Source organism: Camelus bactrianus, chromosome 7 (genome assembly GCF_048773025.1).
Source record: "Camelus bactrianus isolate YW-2024 breed Bactrian camel chromosome 7, ASM4877302v1, whole genome shotgun sequence".
Classification (NCBI taxonomy): Eukaryota; Metazoa; Chordata; class Mammalia; order Artiodactyla; family Camelidae; genus Camelus; species Camelus bactrianus.
Window position 1 is genome coordinate 28,949,153 of NC_133545.1, and position 21,633 is coordinate 28,970,785.

Consider the following 21,633-nt stretch of genomic DNA (forward strand, 5'->3'; position numbering starts at 1 on the left):
CAAAAAAATGTGTCATTGATACAGAAAGTATTGTTTACACCATTAAAATAAATCACTCTTTGTGACACCCCAAAAGTAGATCATGGCTCAGGGCATTCAGGGCACATGGCAGTCCTGGTTTTACTAGAGGGGGCTTCTGGAAACCTAGTTTAAAACTCTTTCAAGCTATGTAAATAGAGCCCTACCTGTACTTCATCATCATTTTCCCCAACCCAGCTTGAAAGACGGCGAGGACTATAAGGAAAGCAAGTCCACAGAAGGTCGAGGCTTGTAACAGTTCCCAGAGCAGCCCCATAAGGAGTGTCACCTGCAGAGGAGCAATCCACACGAAATGCGCCAATGCAAGCCCCTGAAAAACACAATCACAGTGAAAACCACTTACATTTTATCCTTCACCCCCACCTCCCAGAACAAAGGGAAAAACAAGCAGAGAAAAAAGAAATCAAGCACAGTGAGCTCACACGATCAAACACTTCAGGCTTCTGAAGGCACTAAAATCTAGGTATCCACTTCATGGAGCACACAGCAACGTGCTAACACATTCTCCACATAGACTAGGATTTCCCCCAAAACAAACTTCAAGTCACTATGAGTTTTTTTCCAGTGAAATTGCATGGCGATGGGGTATCTTAAGGATCACATCAGGAATTTATTTTAATTAACTTACTTCTATTTGGACAAAGCAGGAGCCATGGTATAGAAGTGAGAGAACAGAAGACTGTCCAGAACATTGATCTACACAACTATACTCTATCCTCCAGCAACACATTCAGAACAAACGCACGCTCAATTCAACAGGAATTTATTTAGCACCTGCTGAGGGGTTGATACTATGTTAAATACAGGACATGCAAAGATAAATAAAACACATAGTTTGTCCTCAAGGATCTTGAATTTTATTGTGACAGAAGACAGTACTGAATAAGAATTGCTCAGAGTATTACTGCTCAGCCAAAGTAAATAATTGATCTAAAGTATTAGAAGGAAACGAGATCTGATAAGGATTGAATTTTGAAAAACCTCACTGAATACAAAGCAAGCTGAGGTGCTCTGGAGTTGGGTGGTTCTGTGAGGCCCCAGAATGGCACTGTGGCACACCGCTTAGCCTTCTCAGTTTTCAGAAATTGGGAACGTAGGAATGCTTATGACTTAACCACTTATTACTGCCCTCTGACCCAGGAAAACCTCTTGGGGTTGCATGATTTATAACAATAATGCTTGAAAGATTAAATTAGTAGGTACATACTTCATCAAATTTGTTCAGGTTGTTGGAAAGGAGACTAATAAGTTGTCCAATACTTATTTTATCTAGAACTCGGCTCGACAGCTTCAATGTCTAAAAGGAAAATGGGAAGTTACACAATGTCAATGAACAGAAGACAAATATATTTGTAAGTGCTGTTACAATACAGCTGAGGTAACTAAGCATGCATTCTTAAGTAAAGGTAATGTTGATCTAGCTTAGATTCTCAGATTTATAAATATTTCTCTTCACAACAAATATTACACAGGCATGTCTCTAGTTATTTTATTTTATAGTATCTAGAGATAAGTTACTATTTTTTTCTATTCCAAAATGGAAATGACATTGTAGTTAAATATCCATTTATATACTATGGAGTTTTTTGGTTTTTGTTTTTTGGTTTTTTTTTGCTTTTGTTTGTTTTTATAAAAGATGGAACCAAAGGCAGTGAAATTTGAGATTAAAACCTTGGCCTTAAATTTTTCCTGCAAACCTGCAGTAACTCTGTTGAATAAAAATACTGTTAAAGTTAATAAAAGCATATTATGAATAATTGAATCATTAATAATTTTGTGAAAGATTACATAACAATAAAAATTCTTAAGTTTTACAAAAAAAATTCTATATATACAAAATAGAATTGTTAAGTAGATTAATTATGATCATGAAAGATCACAGTCATACTTCACCTATAAAATTTAATAAGAACTGATTTGACCTTAGATAGCTTTGATTGGTGAGCATCCATCTAATATTTGCTTCAAATGAGTCCCTTACGTATGTACTGAGCACTTAGTCGATGCAAATGACTGTATTCAAGGCTTCAGGAATTATTAAGATTTATTACGTATATAAACATAATTCTCTTAAGGCAACCTAATACATAGATAATTAAATATGATAAATTAATTAAAGGGAGTAGAATACAATAGGGTGGTTAAGAGAAAGTTTACATATCTGGTTACAAAAATCTGGAAATATTTTATTGTGGGAGAATTTAAGATGGGTGTGGAATAATGGATAGCATTTAGATAAGCACATATGAAAAATGAATCAAAGCAGTCAATTCCAAAACACTATTAGATAAACATAAGGGGGGAAATCCACTGAACTGGATTATGTATGACTTAATAACATATTCAGTCTCTGGATATGCTGACTTGAGTTCTACAGGGTTTAACATGGAGCTTGTGTGCACAGAAAGTACTCAGTGAATCTCTGTTCATTCTAGTTATCTTTCTTCCTGAAATTCACAGGCGAAGCTCAGTCTAGTCTGTGGTTAGATTTACTATTTAAAATATAATTTGAATGTTCCATAGTTGCAGATTTTGGAGAAAAAGAGAGCAATACTCTATTACAAAATTTGGAACAATGTGGGAAGAATTAGTGGTTGCCTGCCACATGGATGAAACTGGTCAGATAAAGCACTAGTTTACTTTATGCTTGCTTTAGGGACCAAACCACAGCCACGTGGAGATGCAACTATATTTTTTAGTGATGATGGCAATGCAGGTCAATAAGTGGGGCAAGAGGGGTAGAGCAAACTGGGTAAGAACACAACTAATCAGCAGATCTGAAAGCTCACATATTGCTGTATTTGCGCTAAACATTTTATATGGACTTATTCACAAACTAACCTGCTCCTTCTTTGGTCTCCCCTCCCCTTTAGCCCAGAGCACTTCATGCCTCTCTTCTCCTGTATAATACAGGCTGACTTTCTACATTATTTCAGTACTTATTTTATGTTCCCTCATAGTTGGAAAACCCTCCACTTCAGGGATTATGACTTAGCCATTTTAGAAATTTTGAAGTTCTTGCACAATGTTCTATACTTTTTAGGTCTTAGTTTCTTAACAAATTTTATCCATAAAATAGGGATAAGTTTCTACCACATGGAGTTTTGGGGAGGGTCAAATGAGATGGTATACCTAAATCACCGAGAAGCTTGTCTTGTACATCCTTGGCTATTAGTTATCATTATGATAATAATCACTTTTATAAATATTTTAAAAGTGGATTTAACTTTCTTGGACATGCATCCTGTGTAAATTCTACCTTCCAAAGGATATTTAATAATTTCTTCATTTATGTAAAATTTCTAGATTAAGATAAAATTTTTATTGATTTATCACCCATGCTTCCCTGGTACTTGTGAACTGATGAGATTGCCCCTGAGGTGATTTGATTAAACTGTGGACTCTGTTATTTTCTTCTCCCTCCATAAAAGGCTTTTTTGAACAATAAAGTGTGGCTATCAAGGTTTTACGACACAACTGACCTTGCATGTCTATTGTGGAAGTGCTATGGGTTATTTGCTAGAGGGCATCTTAGGTCCATGCCCTTTGTAAGCCAAGTATATAAAGTTTTTACATAGGGGTAAGAAAAAAAGAAGAAGGCTAAAGCAATATCCAAATGATTCAACCAAAACAGCTTTCTGTAATCACTGGGTAGATCATGGTCACACATGGCCTTGAATTGGGCTGGTGAAAGCACATGTCTCAGACAACCTTAAATTGTGTTTGTAAGTAGGTAAATCTCAATCTAAATTCACTCAAAGCATGCTTCAGCAACATGGGCTCTTAACTGGACGATGCAGACAGAAAAGCAGAGAAGGTTCTTAGGGTTGCTGTTCCTGTGCTCTTCCAAAAATTTTTTAATTTGTAGGACTCAGGATGGCAAAAATCTAACTCAAAGTAAGACAGTGGATAACATTACAGTGTCACAATTAGTTATAATGGAAACTTCCATTGCTTGGATTATCATTAACAATTACATACTATACTCTTGTTATTGAACATAAAGACCCAAGGCATTTTACCAGGAGATGATATTCTGTCAATGACTTTCACGCAGACAGTAAGAATCATTTTAATGGGGAGCCATGGATTCTAAAAAATGTTGACATGACTAGCAAAAAAGCCCAAATATGAAATCTATACTCTAGGCAGTTTATAGAAGGAGCTCAGGAGTTTTTAGTTAAAATGAATTGAATTATCAAGGAAAATTAGAAACATTAATGATGGCTGCCATTGATTTCACCAGCACACAAAACCAATTTCCCCATTTATCCCTCATTTGTACCAGCATGGCATTTAAATATGATGCCACTATGTGGAGCATGGAGACCGCGCAAGGAAGTATTACCTTCTTATAAATCAAACTAAACATAGCTATTCTCATCTGCATTCCAATGCGATGGAGGCCAAAAATTGCAGGGTGCAGGAGCAGCGTCCTCACGATAAAGAGAAGGCACAAGCCTATGCCGAGGTAAATGGCAATGGAGCGTTCCACCTTGTTATCTGGATCGTAGGAAGCTATGATTCTCCCCAGCAACAGAGGCTGGACTGCTTTGGTGACTTCCTGCAGAAGATGGCAAACAGAGAAATGAAATTTTACTTTTCTTTCATAAACTGCCCTCACAATTTCAACACAAGAAATTTCGTCTTTGCAGGAGGATTTGAAATGGGCTTACATGGAGGGCCATTCCATATATGAAACTCTCCGTGTCACCTATCATACTCTGGAATAAGATTTTACTGGGGGTTATAGCAAAAGTCATTTGAGACAAGTTCATGTAAGAGGTATTTTTGACTAAAACGTGAATAGCAGCCATAAAGTAAAGGTGTAATTTCCGGAGTAGTGGGTTAATTGGTAACATCTACATAGCACTTAACCATTTTTAAAACATTTTTCATTTGATTTTTATGACAACTTTAGGAGTTAGAATAGGCATTGTTATTTTCACATTGCAGATGAAGAAACTGAGGCCAAAGAGGCCAATGACTTGATGTGATTTCAAAACAGAACTTTCAAAATCATTTTGAGCAGGGGAATTATTACCCGAATGAACATAGCTTCTCAAGGCAACTGCATAAAGGGCAGCTAGCAACTGGAGGGAGGAGCCTGAAGGCAGGGTGGTATTTAAAGTCAGACACTTCCAGGCCACACCCTTCCCAGTCTGGGGTCAACGGGGACTTCAGGAAAAAAAACTTGTGATTGCCAAGGGGGCAGGGGGTGGGAAGGGACACGCTGGGATTTCAAAATGTAGAATAGATAAACAAGATTATACTGCATAGCACAGGGAAATAGATATAAGATCTTGTGGTAGCTCACAGGGGGAAGAAAATGTGTGACAATGAATATATGTAAGTTCATGTATAACTGAAAAATTGTGCTCTACACTGGAATTTGACACAACATTGTAAAATGACTATTATTCAATAAAAAAATAGAAGAAGAAGGAGGGGGAGGGGGAGGAGGAGGAGGAGAAGACTTCAACCTCAGGCCAGTTTCCAAGGACTCATCAGGTTCTCAAAGGCCTATGAGTTTATAAGGGAGGATCAAAGTTGGGTTTTTCAAATCCACTTCATCAGATTCTCAATTGACCACTACATCAAACTGTCCATCAGATTCATTACCATGTCACCTGAATATATAGGAATCGATTTGAACACAGGGATTTGATCCCCAAAGGTCTCAGTCTTAACCATCTTGCTAAATTTTCTTCAAGAGAGAAGAAACATAATCTCATTTTGGTTTATGACGGCCTAGTGAAATGGGGATCTGAGGCCAAACCCTGCTGGGAAATGATGTTATGCTAATTGATTCTATTTCAAAATGCATATTTTCAAGCCAGGCTGTGCCCACAACCCCCACATATTGCTTAACATTTACTCTCCTTCAGCCCTTAATTTGCTGCTTTTTTTTTTTTTTTTTTTTTGCCATTTTCTACAATGGCTTTTCTAAACCTCAGTGCCCAACACCAGCAGCCCTCTCATTCTCAATAGAAAAAAATGCTTTTCTATAACAACTTCATCCTCACAAGGAATCCCAAACTGTACAGAAACGTCATTGACTGACCACTGGCTTTGTGTAGCTGCTCATTCTATACTTGACATTCAGTACTTCATTTCAAATCAACTGTGTAGACCAAGGCTCTGAATGTAAGAAAAGATTCAACATTTAAAAAAAGTTTCTAGACTAATCACAAACATGGACTATTGGAGTTGTCTCATTGCACGTAGCCATATTTTAATATAAGTTTGAATTATAGCAAACAGACAGATTGGTGCTGAAAAGAAAATCACTAACCACATACCCAGATATACCATGTTAATAGTTTGGCATATCTACTGAAGAGCACTTGTTTTTTAAAAAAGTATATAGGTACAGAAATTACTGTTTGTTGGCGTGTATGATTTTATGCATGCTTTGTATTTGTGTTACACACGTATGCATTTTTAAACAACATGGAATTGTTTTTCAGGTTTTAAATTTTATGCAAGTGGTATCATACTGTGTTTTTTGCAACTTTTTTTTTACTTCGCAGTTGTGTCTTTGATATTTAACCCCATTGATACTTATATATCTACCTCATTTATTCTAGGTGCTATTTGACATGACATTCTGTGAACAAATCAGGCTACTTGCCCTGTTGCCAATGGGTTGTTTCCATTCTTAGACTATTACAGTCAGTGCAAGCACTGCCCTGGCTGTTTTCATGAAGCTCTATAGATCCATGCCAAACTTTCTCCAGAGTAGATCATCTGAGTTCGAAATAACTCCTTAAACTAGGGAAATGTACTGCTAAGAAAAATCTTGGATTTGAAATTATACATACAAATATATCTGCACTACAAATATAATTTTCATAGTGTGTTTACAGTGGCAGAATTTCATCCTCAAAGTTATTTTCAGATCAATATTTTATCCTAGGATTTTTCTCTATTATGTTGTTCTTCACTGACAAATATCAATACCACATCTACTCTGATTTACTTTTTCCATTAACAGTAGGTTTGCACTTGGCTAAAATGCCCTCTTGAGTTGCAGTCAAGGGAACTGGAGTCGTATGTGCTACCCATGTTGGAGATACCATGTGTGGCCAGGAAGCAGAGAGTGAGTACAGAGCTCTGCTGTCTACCATGTAGACCAGATTAAACACCATTTCGTGTTCACTGTAAGACAATAACCAGAGACTATGAACTGTGACTGCTGCTCATGAATCCTACTGCCTACATCACAGTTAGCATAAACATCTTTCACCTTTTTCAAGAGCATATATATATGTGTGTGTGTGTATATATAAGTTCTTAATATATGCTTACATATATAAATTATACTTATATAACATATGTAAGTTCTTAATACTTATATAAGTACTTAATATATATTCTCTGTCTATATCAGATATATATTCTCCTAATATAATATTATCAAATATAGAGCCACTGATAAAGACCTCATTACACATTTCTAAGGAGTAACTTCTATCTATGTAATGCCAAAAAGGGCGTTCTGAGAAAAAAGAAAACTATTTTCAATTGAGCTGTACACAGAATTAGAAATGTACAGACTTAAGGAAGTTTTTTCCTACTGAGTGATTTAAACTGAAGTCCCAGCTTTTGTATCTTCCTTATATTTTTCCCATAACCTGTCACCTCTACCACAATAGACCCATTTGTCGAACTGTTATTCAGCTGCAAATTATAACTAAATAAATAAAATTATGTTACTCTGATTCAGATACCTATTCTGCATGTTGCATTACTGAATTAATTAATTGTTACCTTAGTCCTATCAAAAGAGGACATACTCATCCTTTGAACAACAATGGCTTTCCACAGTGACACTGGTAGTAGTAATCTGGGAGGGTACATGTTCACAGAAAAAAAAAGCAGTTTATTTTTGGTTGAGAAAATTCCAATAATTGGACCATCTGCCAAGAGCAAAACAATATAAACCTCCCCACAACATGGCACTGTCAACATTCAAGGAGAGAATCAGCAGTCCAGACCCCTCCCTGCTATGGTTTTCCCTACTCTGTTGTAAGCAGCATGTTCTCTAATATTTATAATGAAAGCATTTACAGATATCACCTGATTTTATTATTTGGAAGGGAAAACAATGGTAACTGATCCCTAGCTTAGTCTACATGTGCAGTCCTTTACAAAAATCACCCTTGTCATGACTGAGAGAAACACAGTCCTCTATTCTGGGAACATGAAAGCTGTGTGTACCCTGTTGCCAAACTACTTTCAGTTAGGCAAGAAATTATCCAATTTGCCACCATATAAAATAGCCCAAGCAGACTGAGGCTTGAATGTAATGAGGGGAAATGTAAATTTCTTTGAAAATTTGATTAAATATTTTGTTAATTTTTATCAGACACAAATCAAGATGAAATTAAGGGTTTACTGAGATAATGGAAAAAGAAGCCTGATACCAGTTTTTAAGTCAGCATGACAGGGAAACGAACACTGAATACAGAGGCTTGAAACCTAAGTTCTTATCCTAGTAGGTTACCTATACTCCCTGTGTCACTTTAGTCACCTCCCTTCTCTGGACAGTTTCCTCACTGACAAACTGAGTGGTGCAGCAAGTTGATCTTAAAGATCCCCTTCAGAGCTAACATCTCAGATTATATGATCTAAGTCTGGGGAGTCCCAGGGCAGAGGCTGTGGATTCCTTGGGCAATTGTCCTAGGACACATCCTGACATTGCTATGGGCGTTTTCTACTCAGAAGGATGCAGATCTGAATTGTGTGAGTTCAGGAGACCATATGGGTAGAGGGGGTCAGGTTAGAGAACAGTGCAAGTAATTGCATCCCTGCTGGGAATAATCATGAATCTCAGCTTAGATCAGCCTCCCAGGGAATTATTAGGAAGCCTGAAAATACCTCCTGGGAAATATATCTGGTCTCTCACGGGATACTCCAGACCAGAGCTCAAAGTCACTGTAGATGAGTCAGAATCCTTTAAACATTTCTGTTCTATCTGCATACCTAGGAAAGAGCCAGATGTTTCTAAAGATAGAGATGTCTGCAGGATATTCAGACCAAGAAAGAAAGTTCAGGTAAAAATAGAAAATTCAGTTCATGCTTGCAATTATAGTAGATTAGTTAATCCCAAGATAACTTTAAAAATTACAATTCCAAACCCAAAGCATAGTTGTTTCTAGTATAGGAAGAATCATTAGTTGAAGAACTTCTAAGGTTACATTGTTTTCTATTGTGTGTCATCAGTAAAATCATCATCATCATCATCATTTCAACTTGTTTTAAATATATTTTATATACCTTTATCCCAGGAATTCTAGGACATTATTTGAGAAATATTGAGAAGTTAAGATTTCTCCATATTGATTAATTAATAGAATACCAATGGACTACAGAATCTATGATTATCTTAGTAACACCTATAAAGAAATCTGATAAAACTTCAGTACCTGTTTCTGATAAATGTTCTAAATAAACCTGAACATAAAGATAAACACAGAGACTTTAAAACTTTCTTAAAAAAACCCCTGAATATTGCAAAGATTACGTTCCCCTCCAAGTTATTTTACAAGATTAATACAATCTTCACCAGAATTCCAAGTGGATTTTTGGCAGTGAAGCACAAGAGCAGGGACTGTCTTAGTTTTTGCAACAATCCCAACACTATGCACAATACCTAGCACAGGGCACCCACTCAGCAAATATTTGTTGAATCAAAATGGATAAAATATTTCTAAAATTTCATTTGTAAAAAAAAGAGACTAGTCAAAAACATCTAAGGAAAAAGAATAATGTGTGAGGTTTACATTACTGAACATCAAATTATGGTATGCAGCTACAATAATACGTGGCATGACAAAGAAATAGACTGACTTATCTGGAATGTCCAAGAGCAGGTCTAAGCACATGTAGCAATTTTTTATATAATAAAATATGGCATTTATTTTCAGTGGAGAAAGTGCAATAAACAACGGAGAAACTGGATACTTATTTTTTTAAAAATTAGGTTTCTATCTCATACATACACCCAAATGAATTCAAATGGATTGGACAGTTACACGTAAAAGATGAAATAACAAAAACAGAGATATGTGCTTACACAATGTTTGAGTAGAGAGGACTCTTTGAAATGTCAAATGCCAAAAACAGAAAAAAAAAAAGGTACATATATTAGGAGCAAATTTTTTAAAATTGAAATTTCTGATTGTCAAGAAAATAAAACGTTAACAAAACTCACTAGAAACAAATAACAGGCTGGGGAAAATAGTCTCTCATACATCAACAAGGAAAAAACCAAACATACCAAAATAAAAATAGGCAAAGAACATGAAAAGGCAATTCACACACACATCCCACCAAAAAAAAAAAAAAAGCATATATATATATATGCATAATTTATCTATAAAAATGGTTTAAACTCACTAGGAACCAAAAGTAATGTACATAAATATGATAATGTACTCTTTTTCACTTGGCAACTTGGAAACATCTTCAAAATTATAATACCTATAGTTAGTGAGGACTGAATTTTTTTACTTTAGTATCAGGAAAATAAATTAGTACATCTTTTCTGGAAGGCAAGTGGAAAATCTACTAAAATTTAGCTTTTAAAGGGATGTTCATTGAAGAACTACTTACAAATAGTGAAAAATTAGAGGCAATCTAAACATTCAATGATGAGGAACCGATAAAATTTAATTATGGTACAGCCACATGAGTCATTAAACATTAAAATGATTAAGTGGTAAAAAATCTAATGACATGAAAAGATATTCACAAGACATTAAGAAGAGAAGTAGATTTATAACACATTATGTAAAGTAATGATCCACCTCCCTTTATTAAGTATATATTCCCACGGGAAAAAACTGGAAGGATAAACATCAAATGTATCAATACTTATCTGATTATTTTCATAATAATAAAAACACTTAAAAGATGATAAAATTCTGGATAGAAAATGTATATACTTTATGATAATAAATAATTGATAAAAAGAAAACACGCATACAAAAAATATAGCAGAGAGTAAACACACATACAGGTATATACCTAGAATTTATCATAAAATACAAGGAGTGCTGGCATATATACCAAAGCAAAGGCTTAAGATTCTGCTTTGGATAGGGTAAACAAGACTGTCAACAAATTTTTGTTTACCTTGATATATTAGAGTCTGATGGAAATTTTTGGCTTTATATGAATTGCTAAAGGAAAAATTTTTTCATATTCAGCATAGAAAATAAAATCTATCCACTGCCCCAGATGTATGCAGATTTTACAAAAATGTATGTATACCACACCAGAACAGAATCTCAAAAATATTATCATAATTTGTGTCTACCCTGAGTCATATTTTTAGATTCAGTGCCTAATTTAAAATGTTTTGCTTTTGGTATTTTCTTTTGAGTGTTTATTTTCCTTTGAGTATTTATTGATTTATTAACTATTACCAGCAATGTCTTTACTAGAAAAGTCATATTCTTCATATTTTATAAGAAAACATTTCTGGACTTACTGATATAGCAGCAACAGTAGGTTTAACCCAGAAAATGCAACAATGGAAGATATGTTAAAATATTAATTTTAATTTCTGAAGGAAGGCTTAGAATTTAGGTATCATTTTTAAAGGTGCACAAAATATTTTCCTATAACCGATAAAAACCAAATTGGTAATTTAAGACTTGTTTATGGCATGTAGGGAGAAGTAAGTTAATGCAAATAATAGGAGTATTTGTGAACGTAGGTAGAGATTGTATTTAACGATATAATAATAGGTAACATTTATGAAGCATTTGCTGTGTACCAGGATTTATTCTACATGCTTAACTTGTTTAATCCTCACAATAATTCTGTGAAATATGTGCTACCATTGTCTCCACCTTATAATTAAAGAAATCTAGACAGAGAGTTTAGATAACATGCTCAGTGTCACACAGCTAGCAAGCAGTAAAACTGGGATTTGAACCAGACAGTTTGACTCCAGAGTCTTCCTCTTATTCACAACCTCAAATTGAAATGAAAATGTTACAATATGACATGAGGGTTCTCCCTCAGATCAAGTCAAGCACTGATTACATCAACATCAACCTACCAAATCAAGTTATAAGTTAATATCACTGTAATTTATGATAAAGACCGTATCTCTAGGCCCCCCTATCACAGACACATAATTTAAAAGGTAGAAGAGATCCTAGAAACTGGATACTTTCACCACATTGTACTTAGTCACTATTGGATACTGGTTACCTACAGGAAGTAAAGAGGCACCATGCTTATACCAGGAAGGAGGAAACTGAGCCCCCTCATACCCAGTTTAAGTTGTAAGTACATGATCACAAACAATTCCTAATTTACAAACTGATTCTGTTTTAAAATTTCATCTGTAAGAACAGGAGCTATATTTTGCCTTTGATACAATATCCTACCAGACATGGTGTTACATTCCTAGGTTCACCTTCAAAAGCACACATAATGAATGCTAAATGCTCTGGAAGCACCACTCTGTTCAACACTGCCGTAAAAACCTAACCCACTGGTATAACAATAGAGAAGGACTCTTGAATTTTATAACAAAGTAAGAATTGGTTTTATAATAAAATAATGAAAGTGAAGAGTAGTGAATACTTGCATATTCTGGATATAATGAATATCTCAACTTTTAAAATATTAATGGTGGGGCAAAATAAATTTTCACATATCTTACCAATTTACTTGTCTATGCAGCCTATAAACAGTGAATAGGTAAAATGTGTTGGCTTTCTATATAAAACCATCTAAATGTTTGTTTTATGTTTTTATTCTTCCCCCAAATCAGTACATATAAAGCACTTTCAATGCGTGCCACACGTCATGACTCCAGTGGAGTCCTGAGAGAGAGTTGCCAGAAGAAGACACAGGAAGTTAACAGTTAACATTGGGACCTTGGAAAAAACCATAAGCCATATTTACTAGCAGTGGGATTTCTGTTCTGTCACTTTAGTATCAGGGGCTCCTTAGCCATGATTAGCCCACCTACTTCTTTCACAACTGTAACTTCTAACTAGACTTCCTCTTCTTCCATGACCCTGTAAGGCCTTGCCACTCAAAGCATGGTGCTGAGGCAAACAGCATCTTCACCTGGGAGCTTTTAGAAATGCAGAATCTCAGGTTCTACCCAAACCCCCTGAATCGGAATTTGCCGTTTAGCCAGATGGTAGGGGGCTGTGGCTGGTATGCATATAAAAGTTTGAGAAACATTGCCCTTCTGTCTTTAAAGGAGTTAATATTTATTTTTATGTTTAAATTTTTTTCAATATTATCATTTAAAAAAAATCAAACTGAAAAGTTCCATGTGTACCATCTCTCAGTTCCCCCTTAGATTCTAGCGAAAGTCAGATGCATTCAGGGATAATGTTCCCAATCAGACTCACCTGAGGAACTTTATCCCAGAGCCCATCCTGGACAAATTAAATCACACATTATCGGGGTGGGGCTGCTGGTTACTCCAAAGATTAAAGTAAAAAATGTTTCAAAGAAATCTAAACCCCATGATTTTCGAAATCTTGTCATGGGAACTGGGTAGAATGCTGGAGGTAGCACAAGGAAGTGCATCACATGTGTTAGAGATGGGGGTTCTAGCAGAGGATGGAAATGTCCAGGATACTGGGTGAATGTAGGCAGTGCAGCATCCGAGTCACTGCTGGGGTGAGAGAAGAGGCCAGATATGGGGGAATGCGAGGGGAGGCTGAGAAAAGAATCCTCCATAAGAGGCATCTTGAAGATATGCTGGAGGCACTGACCTTACATGAAAGGGGTATTAGTAAATCAAAGTGCCTAAGCCAGAGACTATCCATGTACAGGATTCCCCAAAAACACTCTCCCTTTGTTAGCAGTATGCTTGAACTCAAATGCCCTCCAATGTCTTTGTCAAAACACAAAGGACAAAGATCTTCTGCAAGACAGACTGTAGTACTTGAGAACTCTAGCAGCAGAAGTACTAAGACTTCTTTATGCCCTTAAACTTCTTGGGGTTTAAGAAATTTAAATAATAAAACTAGTTTGACCCAAGTTGCACTGACATGTATCTCAATCTGATGATGGAAATGTGCCCAGAGCTGCTGAGGAATCAGGAATATATTTGAGTGAACACTTATGAATTTTGTATCATAATAAATGTATTGTTACCACATTCTCTCAGTAACCTGCTTACAGAACTCCCTTCACTTGGCTTCTCTCTGACTGTCCTTAATTGACTCACACTCAGTTCTTCAACAGCCAGTTTCTCCTCTATTCTGGGAGTCTTAAATATTAAAGAGAATGTTATACCTGGCTGCTGAGTCAAATGGAGAAAAACCAAGTACCTAATGAATGATGAGAGGCCATAGCTAATATGATTTAAAATTACATCAGAATTGCAGAGAGACAAACTCTTTCACAATGGCATTTCCTTTTTTTCTTAACCTTCCACAGTCAACAGCAAATTTTACAGTCCTTTTTCTATCAGTCCTGAAACCAATCAAATATTCTTTATACCACAGTTATCCTGGTTTAGAGGGACTGAAAACATACAGGACATTTTTAAAGTATGTCCACCTTTTACCAAGAATAGTGTTATAGCAACTTTAAGAATCCCTGCCCGTTTAATGAAACTTAAAAAATTACCAAGATGACACACACAGAAAAAAGAAGACATGTCTAGAAAGAATATGATAAATACTATACCATATTTATAAAAAGTATAAATAATAACTTGGTATAAGTAGTTTAAAAGGATGGCAGTCTTATGATAATAGCAAAATTCTCTCCTTTTCTACCTATAAAAGACAAAAAGAATGGTGTAGAAAAATCAGACGCCCTGAAAAGCTGCACTCATCTTAATGACCACAACAATTATATAAATTCTTTAAGACTTAACAGCTTTCAGCATTTTCACTACTTAAAAATGGCATGGTGTCAGCGAGGCCTTTTCTCTGTGACAAGGGTGAGAAACCTACAGCCTCACCACACCTGTGCCACTGCCAATGTAAATTTCCTCTCCATGCCTCCTTACCGAACACATTTCAACTGCCTTTCCCCAGCAGTTCCTTTCCTCACTCATACTCTGCTGGTTATCAGTAGAAGTTGAGCTGATGGAAATCGACTTTGCCCTTCAAACATGCTGTCAGGTCCAGACCTGTTTTCTCAGGCTCCGCTTAGCTTGGGAACACCACTCAGCCCTGTCCCTCCCACCCCTGGGTAATTAATGCACCAAGAAAGCCTTTAAGATTCTTTTCTCTGGGATGTTTAAAAGCTTGAGAAGTTTAAGAATAAGTTAGCCCTTCTCCAAATCCACTCCATGCTTCTACTCTTTAATTTTGTCTATGCGTTTGATCCTTAGCACTGCTGGCTCTCAGGTGGATTTCACAAGTTCCTTCCTAAGTTGAGTGGGAAGATTCCAGCTGGTTCCCCTGTGCTGGTACCTGCTTTGAACTTTCTTCAGATTTGCCCTGAAATGACCCTGGAAGAATGCTCAACTTTCAAGCTTCTGTTAACCTGTATCTCCTAAGAAGATGCAAAGAAGCTCAGAAGGTCCAAGACTGATTACTGGAGTCACCATTCTGTTGAGTACCTACATATAATCACAGTGATTCTAATCTGATCTGAGGGGATGGTCAGAGGCTTTGGAGCCAAAGAGACCTGGCTATCGCTCAAATTTACCATATGCATAACTTCGGAAAATTTACTTAATTTCCTGCATCTTGATTTCTTTTTTTGTATAGTAGAGATAATAATGTCTGCTCCATAGAGTTATTAGGAGAATTAAATAAAATAATTTTTGTAAAGGGCTTATTGCTGAACCTGGAGCAGATCAGGTACTCAATAAATATTAAACTATATCTTGTTTATTCTTTGATCTGTGTATACCAGACCAACAAATGAAATTTATAAATATGTTCATGTATTAGTATCATCTAAATTTTCATGTTTCAGTGAGTGCTTTTGTTCATATGAAATTTCCATGCTGGTGGAATCTAGAAGAATAAACTATCGCACAAGTCACGGAGAGCATGAATGAGGCTTAATCATTCAGTCTCTCTTCCAGCTTCTGCTTAGTTGTGCTTATGTCAAGAGGAGCAGCATATGATGTGAACATTACTAGAGAAAATTTTGAGTTTCACCACAATCTTGGTTATGCCATAATGATTGTCTGAAACACCATTTACTTCAATCCAATGATGATTTATTGAGAATGCTGCACTCTTATAGGATATAGCCCGAGTGAACTGTACTTCTACACACAGATTCAAAAGCATACAGAGTGTCATTAAGGCAAACAATAAAACATATTTTTTAAAAGTAAATGAAACAGAGCCAGAAGCTATGGATAAAATTGTTTCCCAAAGCTCTGGGTACTCTAAAAAAAAAAAAATCACATCAAAGATATCTTAAGAGAAAATGAATTCTTCAGCTACTTTATTCCTATTTATGAACAACTGCTGCAGCTTTCTATAGAGATAAATATTTGATTCATAGATAGATAGATAGATAGACAGACAGACAGACAGACAGACAATTTCAAAAGAATTTCTTCCAGGAGGTTATCAATAGCATTACAAAGCATTCTAGACCTAAATGTGGTCATCTTTGTCAAAATATTTAAGTCTATTTATCTGGTGTGTATTAAGTACAAGTTATTAAAGCAATGCAACTTGTATGTCATATCTTCTGGAGACACCGTGGCACCCCTCACCCCCAGAGGCATGAAGACCAATATAATTACAACACAAATCCATCCAGTTGGTACCTAACCTCCCAAAGCAAATATTGTGCACAGTCTTTATTTGAAGACTAAATAATTTTTCAACTTGCTGTCACTTTTATAGGTTACAGTTAAGGATTCAAAATGATTCTCTGGTGATATAAAAAATTATAGATCAGTGTTACACTTAACGACAGCTGGGGAACATCCCAGACTGTACTTAAATACCACCAAGCCTGGGGTCTTCAGGCATGGAGCTCCCTTCATAATGATGAAGACACAGGAGATTGAGAAAATGTACTGCATAAGTAACTTGCTGCCAGATTTTAAATGTTTGCTACTTTTTCTTGAAATAATTTATCATGTAGATATGATTTCAAAATACCACAAACACTCATATATGTAATTAGCTGAATTCTTCTCCTGATATTGTCTCTGACTCTCTCCTTTTGAATACAGGAAAATAAAGTCACCAGCAATCTCCTATACCAGTAAGATAATGTGATTTGGAATCATAACAGAAAAGAATTTTTAAAAGAAATTTATTTTACTGAACCCATTTTAAATTATAAATTGCCACCTGTGTTCCAGGACATCTTAATTCTAAAACATTTTTACTTGCCTCCATTAGAGTTTTAGTGGTTTCTTGGTATTTGGAGTTAGCTTAGCCCTTTTATCTGTGTACTAGATTACTCTAGTCCTTTTGTAATCATTAAAAATGAATATAATTGTTTTATCCATAATGAATTTACAAATGAGATCCTTACCCCCAAATATAACAAGATTCCATAGAACATAAATCTCCAGAAAAAGCATCGCCGAAGGGCATTAATGAGTTTGGGATTTTTCTTTGAGGCCAGCTCTCTGTCCCATTCTCTGCAAAAGAATAAAAAGTAGGACCAGTAAGAGGCATATGCAAATATTTGAGTAAGAAAGGTCTTGGATTTCTAAAAAACAAAGAATGCAAGAGGTAGGCAAAGTATGACTCTGATGAATACACATTGCTATGCTTGGAACAAGGCAAAAAATAGACAAATATTTAATTTTTTCCCCTTCACTTCTTGGTCATTACCTGTTAAGAACTGTAGTGGATTTATAAAATGTAACTGTCAAACCAAAAAACAAGATTAAAGTCAGGTGGATTTTTCTGTGATTTAACATTAGAAAAACTTGTTGTTTGGACTTCGTTTTTAAATGTAGGGGTATTAGACAAATGCCATCAAACTTCATTTACACCTACTAAAGTCATTTATTACAATGAAAGTCTTAGGAAAATTAGAACAGAATCAAATTCTATGTTTTCTGGTAGGAATCAAACTTAAATAGTCTGAAAAATGGTTGGTATTAAATAAATGTTTTGTTTTCTTTTAAATACTATACATTATCAGCTGATTACATTTCAGTTATTGTCATTGCTTTCTGTTAATAAAACCCCTCTTCCTCTTCCCAAGTGGATCAAATACATCCATAAATGTTACCCTCACCTTCATTTTTAAACTGTACAGAGATGAGAAGTTTCACGGGAAAGTCTTTATTTTATCAACACCTACCCTCATTACTAACCATCTACCATCACTAGAGGTGGTTCTCAGTTACTCTAAAGGAAGACCACACAACTGAGATTTGAGGGCAAGTTTGGCAGTCATGGAACTCATGCATGGGCACTGGCTTCCCCAAGAAGCTTACTACCTATAACACCTCATTACTCTGTGCCATCCATCTATTTCCTTACTCTCTCCCCACTCTTTCACTCACACACTAGACTTGCCTCCGATCTATGTCATTCAGTGACTGACAACAGGGTAAGAAGCTAAATTTGGAGGCAGATCCTGCCTCTCCTTCGGAGGAAGAATTAATCAGATAAGAAAGCCAGGAAAGAGAGGTGGCACTAAACCAAAGAAATGGTTTCAAGGTGGGAAGAAGTCATCAACACCAAAGTCATGGTAGGAAGATAACATGTTTGATATTAAGAGACCTCTGCTGAACCTGGTCATTGTCATTTTAGGAACACAATAGACATGGAAACCACATTTCAGGGACCTGAGATTTAAAAAAAAAAAAAAAAAAAAGAGAGAGAGAAGAAGACCAGGAGAGCAAAGAGAAATTAGCTATTAAAAAAGGGGGGGGGGTGAAGAATGGGGTAGAAACCTGAGAAAAAGGTAATTAGGGGGATTTTTTTTAATGGATAGGACATGAACAATTGGAACCTAAGGGAACTAATTAGCAGCGAGAGTTGGTGGTGTGGTTCCTGCAGTACGGCAATAGCCCCAATAAGCCCTCCAAATACCAAGAGTTGAATCATAAGTGCAGACATTTTATACTTATCAAGTTTGCAGCTTAGCTACAATCATGGAATGGATGTGTGGTTTGCACACAAGAGTGATGCACAGGGTTCAACTCCACCACCACAGACTAAGCCAGATGGGCCAATGTACCCCAATCACATGGTAACCACCTGAGGGCCTTTGTTACAAGTCACAGAAATGTGAGGCTGGGGTCACTTCTCAGTGCAGAGGTACAAAGTACTATCAGTGGTATGTCACTCATCCAAAATGTTTCAATAAATTCTAAGTAACAATTTTATATTAAAAAAAGAAAGAATAGAGTGAAGAAGAGATACAAAAATAAAAGACAAAAATAGAGTTTATGCACTTATGCTGGCATAGAGTTGTTGAATTGAAACAAAATAGTATATTTTTAAAACTGAACTGATATGGGAGAAACAATGAAAACTGAGATGAAAAATCTGTTAGGTCAGATAATCCTACAAATTCAGGTGTATGTCTTCCATTAGGCGACAAATAAAAATGAACCTGGAGTACACAGTTTTGATTAACCTAACCCCACTCTGATTAATCTTTCCCTCAGCCTCTATCTTGAACTTAGATACTGAGTATCTATTAAATTATTTTGAACTTGCTGATATGCCTACAATGTATTATGGTTATATATTTATCTCTTCAGCAGTGTTGCAAGTTTTTACATAATGCTAATCATCTCCCATTCAATCATCATTCATTCATTCAACAAATATTTACTAAGCACCTACTACAGCTGGCCCTTTGTGTCTGCAGGTTCCACATCCACAGATTCAAGCAACTGGGGATGGAAAACATTCCCACACACACACAAAGTTCCAGAAAGTTCCAAACAGCAAAATTTGAATTTGTCATGTGCTGGCAACTATTTACATTGTATTAGGCATTATAAGTAATCTAGAGATGATTTAAAATATCGGAGAGGATGTGTAGGCTATATGCAAATACTATGCCATTTTGTACGAGGGACTTGAGCAGCCATAGATTTCAGTATCCAAGGAGGGTCAGTCCACCAAGGGACAATTATATATACCAGACCCTATTCCAGGCACATTATAAACAGAACGAAAACAAAAACACCAAAATATCCCAGCCTTCATGGCACTTACTCAAAGTGTTCAAGAATAGGAGTTGGTCCTTGATCTTGGAAATGTAAATCTATTACTCCCATCAGCTAATTCTTTGAATAAAATCAAGAAAACGTAAGGTTGAATATCTTATTTGTCTTAAAACTTCAAAAGAAATTCAATGAGTTTAATGAACATAAGGTAAACAAATTGCAAGTCTACTCAACTATTTTATTTTGGTGCAATAAAAAAGTAGCTACATATTTTTCTTTTCTTTTTTTTTTTTCTTTTTTTTTTTTTTTGGGTCAACTCCCTCTCCCTTTTCCCCATCATCTGATATCAGACCCTGTACTGCTGGCACAAGACCCAGTCTAGTTATTTCATAGACTGTTGTTGGTCTATGGAGTGTACTCGTGACTCAGAAGTTTCTGGGATTCTTCACATTTGGCCACTCTTACCTCTGTGGTCTCTAAAGATATGAGCAAAGAGTTCTGAGACCCCATCGCATGGAGTAAACTGGTCTGAGAGAATAAAACCAGTCCTTAGTTCCACTGAGCCCCTGAGGCCAGTTCTCTACCTAAGCTTTCACACAGGTAGACAACAAGAGCCGACAAATTTCCTATTTTTATTTACTTAAGCTAATTAATTGGGTTTTTGTCACTGACAATCAAAAGAATTATGACCAATACACTTAAAAAAAGAGGACCCCCTTGCAATGGGAAACACTATTCCTGCGGAAGCCGGGAGTATGGACCTGGGCTTGAACCATGGCTTGATCAGTTATTAGCTGGAAAATTACATCATCTCTCTGGGCCTCAATTTGCTCTTCTATAAAATGGAGATAATGATGCTTTCCTTCCAGAGAGGTGGAGAAGAGACACTACGCCTGGCATTCAATATGTACTCAAAAATATGAAATTTTTACCCAATAGCCATTACCTTAAGATTTCCAAGTGTATACATTTGCATTCACGTGTTAAGATTTTGGAGGCAAGTATACACAACTTGCTTTATAAAGATGTATTTCAGTCTTCACAAAATCTACTTAATGTTCCTTAAAAACAGGTAACTTCTCAGAATTCAAATATGTATTTTTCAGGAAAAAAAAGTCCTTTCTCAGGAAAATGGTTTTTTTCTTTCATCCTTTCATTTTTTTAATTCTTAACTGATCAAGACTTCATCAAAAAAATTCCTATTTTGAAAATGCCATTTTAAGACTTCAGCCCTCTAATGTCAGTTCTCTAGTCTCTAAGTAATATTTTCTCTCTTCAACTAATTAACAATGTTCATGAACATACCTTTCCAATTTTTCAGACAGATTATCAGCAGAATCAGAAGAAGAGATATGGTATATGTCTGACAATTCCAGGCGTTGTCTATAACCTTTCCTCAAAATTGGTCTGGTCCAGCTAAAATAAAGAGAAAAGAGACAGATAGAAATATTAACTTCATTTCATCTTCAATACAGACTTGGAATCAGATACAGTTTCAAATCTTCTAGCATGTA

At 35.8% G+C, this 21,633-nt stretch overlaps 1 protein-coding gene across 3 annotated transcripts in view; it reads right to left on the minus strand.

Annotated features, from left to right (window-relative positions):
* Positions 1 to 21,633, minus strand: part of CFTR (CF transmembrane conductance regulator) — a 156,757-nt gene that overhangs the window by 108,701 nt on the left and 26,423 nt on the right. For all 3 annotated transcript variants that reach the window (XM_074367172.1, XM_045511119.2, XM_010947616.3), the window contains 5 exons: positions 21,425 to 21,535; positions 17,509 to 17,617; positions 4,388 to 4,603; positions 1,247 to 1,336; positions 186 to 349 (listed from right to left, as the gene is read on the minus strand). In XM_074367172.1, coding sequence (XP_074223273.1) covers positions 186 to 349; positions 1,247 to 1,336; positions 4,388 to 4,603; positions 17,509 to 17,538 — 500 coding nt within the window. In that variant the 5' untranslated portion in view covers positions 17,539 to 17,617; positions 21,425 to 21,535. The remainder of the gene's footprint in view (positions 1 to 185; positions 350 to 1,246; positions 1,337 to 4,387; positions 4,604 to 17,508; positions 17,618 to 21,424; positions 21,536 to 21,633) is intronic.